General features: G+C 36.5%; 1 protein-coding gene across 4 annotated transcripts in view; it reads left to right on the plus strand.

The window, feature by feature from the left end:
* LOC107222820 (TBC1 domain family member 1) overlaps positions 1-18,059 on the plus strand; it is a 37,715-nt gene extending 19,656 nt beyond the window's left edge. For 3 of the 4 annotated variants that reach the window (XM_046738662.1, XM_015662334.2, XM_046738663.1), the window contains 15 exons: positions 11,323-11,475; positions 11,591-11,791; positions 11,911-12,219; positions 12,734-12,823; positions 13,161-13,275; positions 13,395-13,511; positions 13,587-13,821; positions 13,910-14,233; positions 14,352-14,638; positions 14,723-14,884; positions 15,015-15,331; positions 15,437-15,689; positions 15,809-15,927; positions 16,067-16,291; positions 16,412-18,059. In XM_046738662.1, coding sequence (XP_046594618.1) covers positions 11,323-11,475; positions 11,591-11,791; positions 11,911-12,219; positions 12,734-12,823; positions 13,161-13,275; positions 13,395-13,511; positions 13,587-13,821; positions 13,910-14,233; positions 14,352-14,638; positions 14,723-14,884; positions 15,015-15,331; positions 15,437-15,689; positions 15,809-15,927; positions 16,067-16,291; positions 16,412-17,335 — 3,831 coding nt within the window. In that variant the 3' untranslated portion in view covers positions 17,336-18,059. Of the gene's footprint in view, positions 1-35; positions 869-11,322; positions 11,476-11,590; positions 11,792-11,910; positions 12,220-12,733; positions 12,824-13,160; positions 13,276-13,394; positions 13,512-13,586; positions 13,822-13,909; positions 14,234-14,351; positions 14,639-14,722; positions 14,885-15,014; positions 15,332-15,436; positions 15,690-15,808; positions 15,928-16,066; positions 16,292-16,411 lie in introns of those variants that run through there. The other variant, XM_015662332.2, reaches the window with a different exon arrangement.
* The last annotated feature ends 2,034 nt before the right edge of the window (positions 18,060-20,093 follow it).

Consider the following 20,093-nt stretch of genomic DNA (forward strand, 5'->3'; position numbering starts at 1 on the left):
TCGCCGGCATGGCGTCGCGACGCTTTTGCGGTCTCTCAGTCTACTGGCGTACGTTCATCGGTGAAGACGCCGAATTTGTGCGAGCTTCGAAAGTCTCTTTTATAGAGAAGCGCGATATTCTCCCATTCGTAATACCCGCCTTGAATGAATTTTTATAAATAAATCAAAAGAAACGGCGATGTCAAATTCAAGATACGCATTCGGAAATTCAAAAATGAAGGAACAACATAATTGCATATAAGAAAGATCCGAAGACCGTTTTATTACCAGTTTTCTGCTCACTTCCCTGACAGCGGAAACAGCCGATCTCACAGCTGACTTGATCTTTCGGCTTTCTATCCAGTTTCTTGGATTCACCTTACGCAGCTTTCTTCCTCATGCCGAGTATAATAATATGCGCCAATCGTACCCTGCAGTTCGAATCGGAGCGAATAAAGAAATAGAATTTCGCCCCATCTAACTACATAATATATAGTGCAAGAAAATATTCCCCGATATACATTATACAAGTGTTTTTCATTTTTTACAACCGTGCAATGAATACATCGTTGAAAATGGAAGAACAGACAATAGAGTATAATCAACAGTAGCCGCGGTTTTTCTTTTTCTCCGTCGGTGATTTAACTTTACTGCTATATTTTTTATTTGTTATTTTTTATTCGCACTCGTCGTTTCCTGTGGCATTCATCGTAATTATACCATCGCAAGATTTCGCTTTGGTGATTCCCGGCTGCAGCAGGCGGCTTGCTGTATACAAGTGTGTTTAATCGACGAATTAAACATGATTACCGTGCCAATTACCGCATCCAGTCCCTACGTGACTATCACATCCTACAGCGATGCCAGCGCTCTTAGCAAACGACCATGTGTAAGTTGTAATTCGCTCTCAAGATATTGTTATATTATATGTAATATACGTTTTTTCGTTCGTGAAAAATTATAAACATACTTTATAACACCCGCCGATATTATACTCATACGAATTGCGAAACTTGGCAACTCTGTTATGGCGAAATTATTTCAAGGTCTAGAGAGGTAAAATATGACTGGTCCAGGGAAAATAGAGTGAAAACCGCATCGTTGTGTGTTTTTGCCTTCCTTTTGTAGCGATGTTACAGTAACAGGTATTCTGATCCTGATAAATGAATTCTGATTATTCCTCAAAGGCAAACGCGTGCGCGAAAATAGGTATTATCGTAAGGATGCGGTATTGAGATGTGTTGAAATGATGTAATTTCAATTGCTGACATTGAGTAATTTTAAAATATGTGTCAGTAATGATAACAACAATAGTGTAATAAAAATTTGCGAGTATTTGAAGCTTGCTTATACCGCGTTAGTAAAGAATTCGAAACAGCAGTTCTTGCGTCTTGCTAAGAATTTTTCTGTTAACCCGATGTAAAGTAAATCAGTTGTTGGTAAGAAATATTTCCCGCAGTTTATCATCATCGAAATTATCATGGAATATGAATTCCGCTGTTATATTCCGCATCGTCGTCATCTCAGTAAACACGGATAGTCGTAGATATTGTTTGTGATGTGATTCATTGAGTTTTATAATGATTACATAAATATTCGAGCACCGTACAAAAAGTTGTATGATTGTAAACCGAAAACCGTAACTTTCACAATATTTGAAATGGTGGAAATTTGAAAACAGTTTGAAATTAAACGTGGTAGATGCGATCTTGCAAAATATGAACATTTAAGTGAAAAAGAATGGAAAATCAGAGCATTTAAATCCTCGATCCGACTTTGCTAGCTTCATCGTAACGTCCAGCAGCTGTTTATCTACGCAAGCGTGTTATAACGTGTAGATCTAAATTTACATCATACCTAGTCATCCAAAAATCTTAGCTCCTGCCAATTTTCGTTGCACGATAATGACTGAATTTTTTACACTATTGAATCAACTTGTTTGCTTTATCTGTGTTCTTTTCTTTTTGGTTTTTTTTTTTTTTTATTTCAATGAATAAAACAATCATCAATCATATCTAGTTTTGTACGAAATAAGCGTGCAGCAATGTACCAGGAAGCCAATTCGTTTCAACTTGAATCAATCGATGAACCGTCACTTAACGGCAAATAGAATAATCCTATTAACCTCTCAAAAAATCTAGAATCACGTTCGGTTCATAGTTCAAACCAATTTAAATTCTTTCAACCAAATATATCCTAATTCATCCTCGGGATAAAATTGATTATTCATCTGTAGCATAAATAAAATATTTTTTCCTTCAAATTAGGTTCTCTAGTCTATGCTGTTATCCCATCACATGAAAAAATGTCTTCATCCACGCAATTTCTCTTGTCCCTACTGTTATACCCATGCAACTCTAGATAATTTGCGATTCCGCAAAAAGTCTGTCCTCACGTTAGGAACCACGCAGATAATCAGCCGGGAAATACTTCTGTGGTGCAGATTTACTTTCTCTGCCTATCTTCGCAGGTTCTCTCCGCTGCCCTCAGCTCGCTTTCCTTACTCCGTACGAGGTAATAAAACGAAGCTTGCCCGTAATTGGATAGGGGAAGCCCCGGTTGGATACGCGAACTTCTTTCCGTGTCAGCACTGCTACACATTCGCGTTGTATCCACAAACACACACACACACACACACATATATATATTTACGTCGATCCGACTTTGCACCACGCCTGCCAATGTAGCTGTATGCATGAATATATCAACTGCATACATGCACGCATGCATACCTTGACACCCTGAGTATTTCCGACACTTGGCTACAGTTTTTAACTCGTAATTGAGAGCCGAGCCATCCTCCGATATGCTTTGTTTTTTCATCCTGCTTGAGTTCTTGAGTTTTCCTTATATGCTCGGGTTATTTAAGAGAATTAACGTATTTTTTGTTTTATTCTTTTAATTCTAGAGTGTAGCATTGCCGAAATGATTTATAAATGTTTTTGAATACCTGCGGTGAGAAAAAAACTTTTGTAATGTGCGAATGTAATTTAAATATGTTTGTCTCTGATAGTCTCATTTTCGAGTGATAATCTTGAAAAAATTATTTCCAAATTATAATCAACGAGAATATATGTGTATATATATATATATATATTCGACTTTGTTACCGAAAAATTCAAATTCTCAATTTAATATTTAAAGCTTACGATGTTTGGAATTTATATAACAAATTTTAATTCCAAACTGAACTCGGCCTGCACGAGTTACACAAATATTTGCAACTTGATACACGGGTCTGTTAGTTATGTAATAACGTGAAAAAGAAGTCCGAGTCAAAGTTTATATTTATTTCGTTAATTTTATTAAGTCTGAGTTTTTTCTTACATATCTTAAAAACCGACATAAATATTTGGAAATTAAAATAATAGTGGTATAAATTATTTTATCAAAGTTGTAACAATAATTTATATTCATTGCGTCGGTTGTTAACTACCTGAATTTCCCGCGAGCGAAGAATTATACTGTTTCAATATTTTGACGTTGTAATTTGTTCTCGGAAAATAATTATAACTTGTCGGATAAACTATTTGGCTTAGGCGTGAATAAATTTCCTATTTATTTACGACATCAATCTCTCCTATCTTTTTCGCACTTCCTATGTTTCATAAAAAATTCTGTTTTTAACTTTCCGTAACCTCGAATTGTTTACGTGTGTTTAAAAATTATCGCGATGGTTAAAAAATATCCTTTCTCAAAATTAACCCTCAAAATTAAAATCGACATTCCGTTCAAACCCTCCAAGATAAAGAAATCATATTTTAACCGAACATCTTCGCGTCTGTGAAATCATATTTTGTTTAATTTTCAAACTGTTCGGTTTCCCGTATAATTTATTTGTTTTCTTCATTCTCTCCTCGCATTGAATTTCACGTATCAGTGTAGAAAAATACGTTACACACAGGCATCGTGCTCGTAACGTTTTAATTTCTCGTCGCTGTTTCGTTGTTTCGATTTCAACGCACGCGGCTCTCGGTCAGTCTTATTCCGATCTCTCCCATCGGTGGGGCCTCAAAAAGATATTTCCGTCCATGGCCGCCACTCGCCATGTTCCAAACACGTTCTATTGCGAAATCGACTTTGTTTATTTGTCATTTCAACTCACGGTAACGCTGCAACAGCGTTTGTACATTTGGCTGAACACTGTCACGTACCTTATACGCCTGATTCTGCACACCACTTACATTCAATATTATTCTTTCTTTTTGCAATTTAAGGAGAAGATAAAAATTAACCAAATGATATTCGAGTATACCTCCTGAGGAAATCAGCGTTTTTCCTTCTCTTTGTCAAATAATCGTGTCAATGAGTAAAAGAAATTACAATTTTTTTACGTGCGTAAAGCAGAGAAGGCTAAAATAATCAATTTATATGTTTTATTTTTCGTAAAAAAAAAAAATAATTACGGATTTTTCAAGCCGTTGTATATCTTACAATTAGCACTGGGTAACTTCGTATCGCTGTAACTTTAAATTTGTTACATTTGCATAAATTTTTATTTACTCTAAGATAAGAAAAAATACCAGCCTGTTGTTTATTTATTTTTCAAGCTTTGTAGGCGTATAAAATTTTCACACGCAAAAGATCCAATTACGATGTACCGTACAAGTTACGATCATGTGTCACAATATGTTTTCTTTTTCATCTACATTCGCGTTCATTTTGCGAGTCACGTATAATTTCAAGGGCAAAAAATCTGATCACGTGCACGGTACGTACTTCTCTGCACGCTTGATGATCGATAGATCCCGTTAATACTAATTGATTTGTTTTTCAGTATCTACCGTGAAGCTTCGTAACAGTCGCGTATACCAAGACCCAGAAAAAATTGGCAGCAATCATTGTTCGAAGTACTTAATAAATACAAATACTTGATTCGACGGCATACAAACCTTGCGTATTATGCTGTAGCGATATAATAAATACGATAATTATTGCTGAAGCGCACGATAAATTTTTCTCTCCACCGATGTGGGTACATTTAGCACATGCAGTGCTGATTTTTTCGATCTACTCGTATTTCAACGTCTGTTTCGTCAGATTTAATCATCGGCACTTAACTCATCACCACTTTAATAGTAATTTTACACTGCGTTTAATTGTCATTTTTTTCATTTTTAACCGACGTCTCTAAGCCCTGAGTTCACAATCAAATCTAAGTATTGCGCGTGAAGAAGAAACCGAAGTTTTCATTAGTTTCATTCTGGAAGCCGGTCGTTAATTACGGTTAAAAAAGTTGATTTGCAATTAGGCTTAATTGCGTACAAAGCGCAGGCTGCTGGGTTTGTTTAAGAATAACAAAGCGGCGTTTATTTCCGACGTTACTTTCCGAGAATTTTTTTTGTTTTTTCGTGCTTATTTTCCTTTCCTCCGCTTTCGTTTCTTCTTGGTAAAGAAAATTAGTCCCGGGTCATCAGCGGCCCAGCTCAGCTCTCTCACTCTCATTGCGATGATCTTAGGAAAACGTGAAGCTCGACCTAAAAAACTGTGCGCTCCACCACAGAAATAGATGGGAAGTCCAATAACAAGCTGTACAAGTACGAGAAAGACAGTCGTCGCAGAGGTCATTGCCTTGTTTTAATACGGCGATTCATATTTGAATGTTTCTCCCGAGGTATAATGTTTATTCTTCAGGGTACAAAAAAAAAAAAAAAAAATAAATAAATAAATAAAACGTTAAAAAACTAATCACTTTTACTTCTGAAAGTATGGATGACCTTTAATATAAATTAATAAAGGATAAATACCACTTGGACAAACTCGTTTTTCTATTTTTTGGGATTCGTACTTTGATGAAATCGTAGTGCCAGAGGAATGATGCAAACTTTTTGCTACAGCATGTTTTATTAGCTTATCTCAGTATAATTTTCAGTCTTAATGGCATATTTAATATTCAAACACTCAAAGGTTGTTGCAATAAAATATTGAACGCTACTACAAACTAACAATCTTACTTAATATACAATATGGCTGAAGTTTCATTCCACTGGTCGGTGCTAAATATTTTTTTTCAATCAAATTAAATCTTTGTCCTTCTTTTCAAATTAAACTATTGACCAACAAACTCATCACCGCGTTGATTCTAATTATTTTTAGGGTTCCGTACCTCAAGAAGAAAAAACGGAACCCTTATAGGATCACTTTTTTGTCCGTCTGTCAAGACCCTTTTTCTCAGGAACGGATAGAGGTATCAAGTTGAAATTAATATCAGATACTGAGATCTGCTAAGGTCCTTGAGGGTGTAAAAATTCAAGCTTCTACATCAGCGCAGACAAAAGATACGGCCATTTATATCACATATTTTGATACTCGTAAACTTAATCGTGAAAACCTGTAGGCTACTTACTTACCGTTGACCTAGAATCATGAAATTTGGAGAGAAGCAAGGTCTCACAGCACTAGTAAAGGAAAAAGTCCAAAAATAGGAAATTAGTTGTTATATCACATAAAAAAAAAATTATTTCCATACAGAACCTAACTTGCACTTGTCCGGTTTCTTTTTTTTTTTTTTTTCACTTATTCTGGACCTGAATTGTCCAGAGGAATAACGATTTTCATAATATCACATTCGTAATGTGACACGCGAGATCTTTTTCATCTCAAAAATTGGTGATCAGTTGGTGCTCAATTAATGGTTTGTTTTCCAGGATTTTTAATTTTAAGTACTTTATAGCCCGCTACAACGTGGGAATATCTTCTGGGCAAATTCCCCAGTTGTATGTGTATTAGGTAAACAATTTCCGCTCCATTTTGCACTTGAAAATTCAACGTGAGGTCGAAAAGTTGATCCTGAAAATCATAGAGATGGATTTATATAACCTTTACGCAATAAACATGAAATACAAATATTCCTAACTCGTGTCTCTTGACGATTTGCGTCTATCGTTAAACTGTTTTGCTCTTGGTCTTTTTTTTTAACTCTTCATTCTTTCAGCATCATGTTTTCTGTTTTCACAAAGCTACATTCTAACGTTGAAAAAATTTATTTGTATTTTACGTAGAAACATAAGTAAATTATAAATAAACTAGATCGTTACCGTATCGCCAAGGTCGCCTTGTATATAAACGATATATTTTTGCATATAGTTTACATATACGAGCAGCGAAACGTAGACTTTGAAGAATATTTTTTAAACGATGAGTAAATAAATTTATTGTGTGCAAATTTTCTTTTTCTCTTTATTTTTGAGACTGTTTTTATGTTAGTAATCCCGATTTTCAAGGAAGAAATTAAAACTATAAATTATATTACCCATAAACTTTGACTGGGTGATTTTTAACTCATCGTTCAATCGAATTAAGCTTGTGTTTTTATTTTCGAACTTTACATATGTCAAGATTTTCTGAGATAAAAGGCAATTTATTCTAATTGATATAATAATTTCCTTCATTTCTTTCGTTTAATTAATTAACAAGCGATATATTTTTCCGCTGATTGAACGCATTGAAATCAACTGGAATCAATGGTTTAAAGCAACTTGGTCCGAATTTCTACAGTAATAGTTGTTAGTCAATGTTTTACCTCATGCTTACGATCCCGCAGAGGATAAACTCGTTCTGTGATGTATGTAACATTATATCCCGCATAACAGTATATAATTCCTCAGCTGCGAACAGCATTCCTCAATTCCTTTGCGTTTTATTTTCTCAACTTTCCTTCACCTAAACTGAACGCAACGTGATCAATTTACTCAAGTAAAATATTCGTAGTTTGGAGAGTCACATCGAATTTTGAAATTAATTATCGTATTATCGCACCGAAATTATCGGCGACTGACTATTTTGGTAGTTTTTTTTTTTTTTTTGGTTTCACCTCATAGGTAAATAATTTTAGTTCCTAAGCGTAAACGGATAAAGGATATATTAATGGTAAAAATTTCATTCAGCAAAACACGTTCAGTATTGAATTTAATGATTTATAGCTCAGCGGAATACAGAAAAGAAAAACGCTTAGTCGCTTATAACGCTGAAAACGATGGGTCGGGTTTTTCCACAGTGAAACGGAATACAGCGGTGAATGCTTTAAAATTATATCATTCGGGATGTAAACATGTATATTAATCTCAGTTTTTTAAAAATATACGGTACACGGATTTTTTAAATGATACATATTATATGCAGGACGGATGAAAAAAATAGTTTTTTGCCAATATCTTGGACATCATATTCACTATCTATATTACCGATTGTACAAACTGAAATGTTTATTATTTTCATTTTTCTGTTTACGATGAAACAAAAATAACGTTCTTCTTGGTCGAACGAATATTTCGAAAATATTTTAGGAAGTTGTAAATGAATTTCTACTTGTAAATAAGGTGAGAGAACAATCGATGAAAAAGTGTGACACGTGTTGACTGCGATTGCATCGTTCACTTATGATAATGGAAAAATAATCTGAAATACCGCAGGTCGTAAAACGAACAGGTATTATATTATACCTGTATCTATATCTATATCAAAGCTTGGCTGAATCTATATTTAGGTGCGGCTTCGTTTGCGTGTGTTTTTCATCGTCGAGTGCGTTTTATCATCTACTTCGTTACGTGTGTACATGACCTATAGGTATAATACATATATATGTATATCACGGCTATTATATTCCGCCTGTTTGCGATACAATTTAATGTTCTATGATAACAGGATGTCGTATATGGCGCGTGTGTTGTGTGTACAGACGCACTTGTCTCTCGGCGGCCTCTTTTCTTGCCTCTCAGCCTGTCACACCTTTTGTCAGATCGCCTTACCTGTCGCCGTACAGTCTCTTTACGGAATTTATTATCGATCGACGCCGATGTCGTCGTTCGCCTTATCGTACACGCGAGCAGCTTCGTCTCCTTTTTATTTTTTACTGTCAAATTTTTTTTTTCACATTCATCGTTCATCAATTTTTTTCGATCGTTAATGAGGCTTGCGCATTATTCTTTTCTATATCCGTGTCGTGAATTAGAACATTAGAAGACATTTAAGAATTGATAAATAACGTCATGATGTGCCACCGTTTGTGGGGAACCATATAATTACAGTTTCTAGGTCAACGACCCTAGAGTTCCAGAGAAATCGGTGTAACGAGTTTCAACTTAAACAAATAACGAAATTACAAGTTCAGTCACTTGATTGTCATCGATCTCCCGATTACCATAAAAGTTGACGGAAAACGCAGTGATTCTTTACGGAAAAAATTCATGTTTATTCTAAATCATTTACAGTTGATCGCTAATCGACGATCGATAATGATATGGAGTTTCACAGAAGTGTAACAAGCGAATTACCTTTTTGTTTCGTAAATTAAGGCTTCTATAAGTTTCTTCGGCTGGTTTAATTTTATCCACCTTGACTCCTCAACTTGGAAACTATCCACGGCAACTGAACCATTTTTCTGATAAGCTTTCGCATTTGTTATCTCCTACACGAAGCTCGAACTTTATCCAGTAAAGCGTCACCCGCAGCTAGTGTATAAATAAAGCATGCAGGTATTACCAACAACACAAACCTGATATCATCCTTCTCAACCACATGTTCATGCGGCACGCATTGTTTGTTCCTATCCCGAGGGTGCAGTTGATCAGGGGGCGTATAAATGATGCCGATGCCTTGTAATGTCCGTGTCGTATAATGCATAGAGCTTGAACAGACAGAAGCAACGGACCCTAGCTGGTTAAAAAGTGGATGAATATTATAGCATTTTAAGTGCGATGCACTTGTACCGCAATGCATTATTCGTAACTCGGTAATTTCGGCAGGGAAACCGTTATTGGTGTAAAAGAAGCTCCATCCTCAATTCGAGATCGGATGATACTGGTAGTGAGATTATTAAAGATCACGCGAAATCCTTGGATTTCTTTTATTGTCAGTTATTGGGAGGTCAAATCTTCCGGCTTCTTCGGTAATCAGTCGCGTTATATATGTAGTCAAACGATCAGTGATACGTTACGCGTGTACGAATTGCACGCATGTTGCACATCGCGTGTTGATATAAACAACGGTACTACATCATCGGCGTTGTTGGTCGTTTATCGTGGGTCACGCTTCCGCCAATTGACCCCCCTTGAGGCAAAAATGTGAAATTAAGGAGTACGCGAACGTTGCTAAAGATTGTTGGTCAAGGTCAATTCGAAGATCCACTAACGTCAGTTTAACCATTGTTGTTTGGTTTTTTCTGCTTTGCTCAGCGCGAACGCTTTGTGAACATTACAGACATCACACGGCTTGCTGCACGCCGAGCGGTTGTTACGTCACGAATAGCGTGATTGGAATATCGACCTCGGAGCGAATACAAATGAATAAAAACACATCTAGGACACTGATTTTAAGAGGGAGACGCAGACCGGTCGAGCTCTTTTGAGAAGACGATAAGGAAGAAGAAATATCGCGGGTAGCATTCGAAATTGGAGGTACTGTAGTGTACCTTACCTGCAGCTATACATGTTAAGGAATCATTATTTAAATATGGCAAGCGCTATGCGCGTTATATTAACCCATGTCCTAATTACTTCGTTTACAAATTTACCCTTACAAACAGTACGATTCCTAAATCCTTCACAGAACCGGGCCTTTTTCGTTACAAAAGGCAAATTCCAAGTTCCTTAATTTCCCCCACTTATACTAGGACCCCAAATATCTGTTATCTTACCTGCCATTTTCGAACAGCTGGGAAGTAACCGTACTTCCCTTTCCACTTGCCAAATCACAACCCTCGCACCTGTACTTTTTTGACCATTTCCCCCACTTATTCTTGAACCCCAGATCCGAACAATAATACTCTCCGTAAAGCAAACCAACGAAATTTAATGAGTAACAAGTTTCAATCAACGCAGTTTCTTATACAAAACTCTAGTTAGACCAGACATTGGTATAGCTATTCCGCGGATTAGGCGGATCCATATATGCTGCATGAATACACGCAGACGGTCGTGCAAGCCGATAATAAGGAACCTGCATGCATCTGAAATCTCTATATTCCTCTATTGGACTCGAAAGTAGGGTGAAAAATAATGAATTTCCCACGACAGTTTAGTTTATTAAAATAGTGCGCATAGGCTGTGATTTTGTACGTATAACGTTATAATACCGGTTCGCCTGACTCTTGCCATTCGAAATTGTTACGGCGAACATGAAATTCCCGACACGAACGGAGGCTCGGAAGAAATGACAATAATCATCTCGCCGACATAAGTAGAACCTTAGTGGAATATAAATTAGATGTAACAAGAAGAATAATTAAACGCTCTCCTCATTATTCTTCTTTACTTTGCTTTAATGTCTGACGAGCTGATAGGACTGTTACATATTTTCCAACGCGTTTCGATTGAATAAAAAATCATGAATTTTTCTTGATTCCAGGTCAAAGAGTTGTTCAGCGCCATGAAGGAACAGTCGTCGTCCTCTCGGCTCGAAAAGGACCGAGAACCAACCCCTCAAAGGTCGTATAGCAGCGCCGCAGCCTTGACGTCACTAGGTGCTGACATATCACCAAGTTCCTCACATTTTTTTGAGGTAATTTGGAGCGTGCTATTTTTCTTTTCTCACCTTCAACGCTACAATGTCCATTATTGTCGAAACCGCACGAGGTTTTACGCTGATCGAAGCGAATAATGTATTCTTCCGTCAGGTTCTCTACATCGGGAAAATTAAAGTTTCTCACAAAAAAGTACCGGACTCCTTCATCGACGATGCTCTGATAAGATTTCGTGCTTACGAACTTGAGAAGTCGAAATCTTCGTCGAATAATCTACTCACCGAGTGCCAAAGACTGCAGAGACAGGCCAGCGTGAAATTCTTACCTACATTGAACGTCAGAAGAGATAGTCAGGTAAATTTTACACTGCGCTTGTGAATTCCATTTTTACACTGAAAAATATGTACCATGCGCGTATTCACATTCCGATTTCATACTCGTGATGACCTTACCCCGGGAACTTATTTTGCCAGGATTCAAGTGCCAGCGAATTAGGCAGCATAGAAAATATATCGTCGAGTAGCGTGTTGTCGCCAACGAATTCGTTGGATGTTGCAAAAACGTTGGGTGGATCCGTCGAAGCGTTGTCACCGACGAACAACAACTCGTCCGAAAATGACGGAGCGGAAAATACTTCGGGGGTAAAGAAAAATAAAAACGTCAACTTGCCGTCACCGGAGATGATGAGGAACAGGGCTGCCTCCACGGGCAGCGTTTTAACCGCTAGAAGAGACTCTGCCGCAAAAGGAGGCGACGAGTACAATCGCACCATGCTTTTCCAGGTTCGTAGAATAATGTGATAAGTTTTTTTTTCTACTTGATCTGAATCAAAAGTTAGAAAAAAATAAAATAAATGCTTCAAAAACGATCAGCTACGTTATTTGCGCTGACGATAGTGAAAACTAATGAAACGACATCCCTGCTATGTAGTAGAATAGGAAAATAATTAAGATGTCAACAATTTGAGAACAGGTTTTATAATTTGAACGTTCAAAGTTATATTTTTTACAGTTATGTTCGGAGTAGTTGAAAATAAATTTGTTGTTTAAGTACGATGCAATAGATGCTCATCAACATTTACATTTGCATCGCGCAAAGTTTGTTAAATGTTTTCAGCGAATTTGGAATGTTGTTTCATTTTTCCTGATTATACTTGGTGCGAATAACATTGCTTGAAATTTTGTAAACGGTTTTTTTCTCTTTTCCAAACCTTTGATTCGGAGGATTCGCGTGATTCGTACCCACAAATCGAAATATGAGTATTAATCAATGAAAAAACGGCTTCCTGCTCTACAGGTAGGTCGGTATGACTTAAGATTGATCAGTCCTGACAGAAAACAAGTCCTGCTCCACAAGCAGCTCAAAGACGTCGCCAGTTGCGTGCAGGTAATTATATACTTCATTATGTTCAGACCTGACGTTACGTATTTGTCCGATGTTACCTCATTACCCTAAATTCCACGTGAACTGGGCCAACTTCTTTACCTACTACTACTAAGTTAATTGATTTTTATGAAACTTGAAAAATTCTGCTCGAGAACGATTTTAATTTTCATGCATACTTTATCACATCAGAACCAATTCTGCCTGTTTAATACAGATGAAGCCTAGTATGTGACGGCATTGAAAAATTTCAAATCTCTGTTACAAGTCTTAATGAATGGAAGAAAAAAAAAACAGTGCAGAGTTGTAATTTATTAATTGAACTTTGTTTACCTTTCAGGGTGTCAAAAACCCAGAGCACTTCGGTTTTATTTGCAGAGAGGCTGGCATAGAGTGTTACATTGGCTATGTTTTCAAATGTCAATCCGAAGCTGTTGCTGATGATTTAGTTGGAGGTATGTTAGTTAGAAGATGAGGATATTGATCTGGTTGATTTGAAAATTCATGATACAATGAATACTGCAAGCACAAAAACTGCCTTACTACATCCATAATATTTCACTTTATTTTTCAGCCATCACCCAGGCGTTTGTTGCTACGTGTGATGCCTCGAGAAAAGAAAGACATCCAGTATTTTCCTGTGATCACTGCCCCATGGTTTGGTACGATAAATTATGCCAAGACATTGACGGTGAGTGAATTTTAACATTGTGTTAGAAACCTATCAGCGTATTCATTTGACCTGAACCCAATGTCTCTGCTTCAGGTCAAAATGACAAGAGAACTCAAAGTATCATCGTTTCACGGCTTGGTATGTTGCCTGAGGACGAACAAGAGATTATTGTTACAAAATACAAGGGAGCCGAGGCCTGCAACGGTACTTTAGGTGGTTCCGGAAATGGTTCTAGTCTCAGAGAACAGAATCAGTTTTTAATGATGTTGTTACGCGCGCATTGCGAAGCGAAGCAGGCGAGACACGTTCACGACACAGCTGAAAATAGGTAAATAATTTAGTTGGCCTTGATGATTCGTTACTCTGCAATTGATTAGTATATTTATATATTTATTTCGATAATTGCTGTCTTTTAGGAGTGAATTTTTAAACCAATACCTCAGTGTCGGTGTTGGGAGTACGATATTTATGAAAGCTAAGAGGTCATTGACGAATAGTTTTGATCACCTCATGAAGCGGAAAGGTTCGCGCGATGACTTTGGATTTAATCCTAACATGAGGGATTCAATGCTACAATTTAATTCGCCTGCAAATCAAAAGGAAGAAAGTCAGAGTCCCGTCTCTTCTGTGGGATCTGGACTGGACAACTGTCCCGATTCAAACAGACCCAGATCATTGAGAGTGTCTCCTGAACAGCAGCTTAGCGTTAATACTGGGCCAAAAAGTCCCATGATGGACATGTAAGTATATCTTTACTTGTTATTCATTTATTTTTTTCTCTCTACATAATTCCACTGAGAACTTTTGTCATGCTACTCAATATCCCATTAAATACTCCAAATTTTTTCTGTTATACAGTTTTTTAAAGGTAGGCAATTCTCCGAAAATGTCTCCTACCGAGTCTGAGGGAAGCAATCGTCTGCAATCAAGTGGATCGTGGAGACAGGCGATATTAAATCGTGTGGTAACACCAGGCAAAGATCAGGATATCAAGGATAATGTTACGTGTTCTGGTGTGAGTGGAAAAAATAATCAACCCGTTCCAATGCGGAAAACTAGGGAGGAGCTACGGGGTCTCTGGAAAAAGGCAATCAATCAACAATTGATACTCATCAGAATGGAGAGAGAGAATACGAAGCTGAAAGGTAATTGTCACTCATTTTCTACTAAATTGTTTCAATAAAATATCAATTTTGTAATAACTTTCGTCTCTGAATCCCATTTTACAGAACGACAGGAGGAGGCAACGGTAAAAAGAATTAAACTAGAATATGACGAATTGAGCAGCTGCGCTCGAGAACTCGTTGAAGTTTGGGATTTACTAGTAAGCAAAGAGTCGAGGATATCTACAAAATGCGATAATCAAATGCTGCTCCAAGCCATCAAACAGGGTAAGAAATTTTTTATTTAAAATCAGTACCAGTAAAGAGCAAGAAAAAACACTCGCTCTTACTAATATACTATACCATTATTGAGGATTCACCATTTGTTACAAAGTTATTACTATCCTTCTATTTCTAGGTGTACCACGTGGCAAGCGTGGCGAGGTTTGGCAGTTTTTAGCCGAGCAATTTTGTTTAAAACAACCGCCAATTGAGACGCGTGAATTCCCAAGCTACAATGTACCCTATGAAGTTTTACTTAAGCAGCTCACATCCCAGCAACATGCGATTCTAATCGATTTGGGACGTACATTTCCTAATCATCCTTACTTCAGCTGCGCCTTAGGACCTGGGCAATTGGCTCTTTTCAACCTGCTTAAGGCCTATTCTCTTCTTGATCCCGAGGTTGGATACTGCCAAGGGCTCAGCTTCGTTGCCGGAGTTCTTCTGTTGCATGTAATTGTCTTACCCTAATTAATTAATTTATAGCGTTCGTTGTTCATCAAATTCTGTACACTTTTTGCTTAATGAAACATTTGTGCATTTTCATTACCGAAACAGATGGCCGAAGATCAAGCCTTCTTTTTGCTGCGTCACCTGATGTTCCGAAGAGGTCTCCGAAAGTTATACCTACCTGACATGGCTGCGCTACAATTACACTTGTATCAACTTTCACGGTTATTACACGACAGACTTCCAGCTATATACAATCATTTTGACAAGCACGAAGTCTCTCCCACTCTTTACGCAGCACCGTGGTTATTGACTTTATTTGCTAGCCAATTTCCATTGGGTTTTGTTACTAGAGTATTCGGTGAGTATTTTTCTATCCGTTCTTTAATTTTTCAGCCTCGATAATCTTTCATCATGAGCAACGTAGTGCGATTGATTACACAATTATCGGAGTCTATAATTTGAACTATCCGTCTACAGATCTACTGTTTCTTGAAAGTTCCGAAGTCATCTTCCGTGTAGCTGTTGCGCTGTTGGAAGATCATCAAGATCAACTTCTTTGCTGTGACAGTTTTGAAGAAATCATGGAGTATCTGAAAGTAAGATATCCGCAACATCGCTTTCGTCATTGCATAAATGATTGGATGGATGCGAGGCAGTTTTTTCAACAGTCTCTAACATTTAATAAACGGTAAATAAACTGTACTACGAAATAAAAGAGCATTTCTACTGTTCCAGCTCCGCGTACCAGCTGTCGACAAAGGGGTGCTCGAACGTGTAATGAAACGGGTATTCTACCCGGACACTGAAATGGTTAAACAATTGAACGAATATAGAGTTGAATATCAAGTGCTGCAGGAAGAGATGCTATCCGTTAAACCACAGATCGAGAATTTGGAGAAGCTAGAATTACTCAACAAACAGCTCACCCAAGAAAACGTCCATCTCAATGAGCAACTAGAGGTAAACTTAGTGCGACTTTTTCAATGTTGATAAGAAAAAAGGATTGAATATATGAATCGATACTGCAGTTCCCGTATATAAACATAGAATTAGCTGAGCATATCTTTTTCTTTATCACAGATTGCTATGAGCAACCTTCACCGCCTTGAAACAGCCCGGTCAATTCAACAATCATCAGCTCACAAGTTAGAATCCCAGAATCGCAGTCTTGAAGTCACCGTTGCAACGCTGGGGAATTTTATTCAGCACTTGGCCGACACAAGAACAGATATCGAGATCCCAGGTGATGTTCGTCGAATAGTTGCACAGTTGAGTATAGCGGAAAAGCGAAGAAGTAGCATGGGTACAAAACTGTATCCATTGAAAGTTATTGAAGACAACAATAACAAGTATCAACCAATGAAAAGCAACTCTACTGGTAGAGAATCTCAAAAGATGTTGAAGGGAAATAGTATCACAGCTGAGACACCATACCCTTTAAAGTCGACATTGAGTCAGCCGAATTTAGGGGCAAAGCTTGAGAAGGTTTCGTCATTTTTTGCAAATTCACACAATCACATCAGACAACAACGTGCACAAATAGCTGCTTTGAGAGGAGAATGTGGAGATAGCGGTAACGACGAAAATGATCCAAAGACTGTCAATATTGATATTCAAATTACTGATACAGTGAGCTCCGCGACTGACATCATTGATCAATCAGGTGGTCAATTACTGCGCATTGAACCTACTGCATTAGAGAAGTCAATTTCCTTGCCATTGTCCAACGCTAAATTGAAACTAAAGTCGTCCAAATCAGCATACGAACTGGGTTCAGTGAAAAAAGTACCAACAACGAAACTGGAGGACACAACTGGGGATTCATTAACTAATGTAGCAGGTACCATTCATCCTTTGGATACATGTAGCGATGTAAACTTTAACTACGGCGGTACAACAAAGTTGAAATGTATAAAGCCTGGAAGGTCACCTGGCCAGAATGGACAGGGTGACAACCTGGGTAAAGAAATTCCTGGACAAAATGCAGAAATTTTAACTAGATAGCAAATATTTCTTGTTTCTGTTAAGGAAGAGTCGTAGGGCTTTACGTTTACGTATAGCGTAAGCATCACGTTTACCACAGTTCATTGATGAAAAAATAGCTTCATTTCGGCGTCAAGACAGATTAATGATTCAAATATTTTCGAGTGTAGCTTCACGACACTCTAATCAGCTCCAGATGGCTTTGACGTTCTGTGTTACCGGATTCCCTATTAGGAAGTGATACATATCCATCATCGTATGTTCATTGATTAATGAATTAAAAGAAATCGTGAAACAAAAGTATGGTTTATAATATTTTATTTAGTGGAGTACAAAAAATAGCACGTTTTAGTACTAGGACGTAAAAGTGCACTTTTTACAATAATTACTTTACGTTCGAAACGCAAGAAAAAAGACGCATCAACCATGCTTGCGTTACATAAAAGAAATAATCATCTAATACCAGAATTTTCTTACATCTACTAGGAGTAATCAAGCTCATAAAAAGTACTATGGTAGGATTGAATATCATTAATTATGTACAATTGATAATCCGAAGAGGTGGACTGATTTTTTTAAAAGTAAAATATAAAACCATCAACTCCAAGCAGCAACTGCAAATCTTCGGTAAACTAGTTATCTATTCGATTCGAAAAATTTTGTAATCATTTGATAAAAAAAAAAAAAAAACGTATGACACTTGACTAGAATAGTACATACTGTCGATCGCGGAATATTTCAATTTGCACACAGCATATTTTTAGACTAATCGTATATTGAAAATTAAAAAACATTTCTACTTAATGCTTAGCCCATGAAATTTAAAAAAAATTTTTAATTTTCAACTGACGCGACATGATTTGTTGATTTTGTAGTATCACTCATTCAGAAACGAAAATTTTCCAGTCGTCAAATAATGCGAAAACAAACATTGAGTACTTTTCCTTCAACAAATTAGAATTAAAACCGTCATACTATAAAACTATAAGTCATTGGGTGATTAATCAATTTAGATCAGTTAGTCTATTGATAATTTCGATAGCCTGCATCAGTTCAATGTTGGCAACTATACCATCTGGTTTAAGTGAAACGAAATCATTAATGCATTATTTAGCTTTTGTTTTACTATGCTGATGAGGTCAATCAGAAAAATAACTTCTGAATTGTGATGGTTTTCGCTTCAACTTTTCTTCCGCGTCCTAAGAATTAACAACAGATTCGTCGACTACCGTGTTATAATGTGTAGGATGTAGAAATCATTATTATACAATACACCTTATATATTTACCGTATTTGTCATATGTGGTCAGAAAAAACTATATGTTTACAGTAGAGACATAATATAGATGTCACAGCAAAAATGTAAACTCAAAGTAAATCTTAAAAGTATTAAAATAAATCTTCATAACATAATGAAAAAGCCATTACGGATCGCATTCTGTGATGGTAGTAATGATATACTTATTGTTATTCGTATTATTAATATTCTTATTATTAGTATTACTGATGTGTATATATTGATTTTGAATTAATTTAGACCGAGTAAAATTTGATTTTGTTCTTACGAGACTTAACATACATCATATACATAAATATATTTCATAATACCATAGATGTACATTCTTTTTTGTCGTAATTATAATCCGTTGAACAATAAATACGTTTTTCATATAGGTATTTCAAATTTTATTCAGATAATAGATCTACTGTAGTATTTGAAAAAGAGATTATTCTTATTATCATTATCATTGTTTTTATTATTCATACTATCGATTCAGTATACACCATGCGAATATCCCGAAAAATGTAGAAAAGGTAATAAAATCAGAACTATTATCATAACTGTTTTGTTCTTGTATAACGTTGATATCAAAACTAATTTGTGACGCTAACGAGTAAAATGATTTCGTAAAATTTGAAATACTCTTCATTCACCGTCTCGTCTTGTGATAGTATTATATAGTATTTACAATTGTTATTTTTTTTTTTGTCTTACCAATTAGGGTATATAATGAATTAGCGATAATAAGTGCGCTTCCGATTAATTAAGAGTACACCATAAGAGCTTCGTTTTTTGTCGTGATGCTGCCGTGCGTGTACACAGATGAATTTTGCGAGACAAATTCCCAGTTTCTAAGACTTATTGTTAGATGATTGTGGAATCACATTTGCGTGGAGTATCGCTTGGATTCTATCTAATGCCACAAATATTCCCTAGCCGATATGAAATTGCAAGTGTCGCAACAGCGGCCATACTTTTTCATTTTACGCTAAACTTTAAATTAGCTGTCAATTAATATCTTGAAAACATGTTTCTCAAATTGAACCGAGTCCGAAATTCTCTAACGGTATTTCATTTCAAATACTTCTTATCTTAGAGGTAACTTCTACACTAACAATTCGAAAAATATGTAATCCTATTCGACAATCTAGACCGCGAAATCCACTTGTACATGTGTTGGTGCAAAAGAGCAAAAAGAAATTTACGTATGATTCATTCGTGTTGTATCCTTATTTTCTAAATGTAACTAACCATTTTTTAATAATGTAGGCTAACAATGTTGTGTTACAGATATACTTGTAGGTAAGAAGAACCTGTAGCACTTAGTCTCATCATGATTAATTATGACTGTAGACAGCCAATTTTAATGCCACAGTGTACTTTCTTTGTATAATCGAAAGTAGTGCTTCTGAACTTTATGCCTGGGCTGAAAATGATCCATGCAAGATGCTGAGGTAAAAGCTATGGCTCTTCCATCCGATCATTTCCTTATTTGTT

Source organism: Neodiprion lecontei, chromosome 4 (genome assembly GCF_021901455.1).
Source record: "Neodiprion lecontei isolate iyNeoLeco1 chromosome 4, iyNeoLeco1.1, whole genome shotgun sequence".
Taxonomy (NCBI): Eukaryota; Metazoa; Arthropoda; class Insecta; order Hymenoptera; family Diprionidae; genus Neodiprion; species Neodiprion lecontei.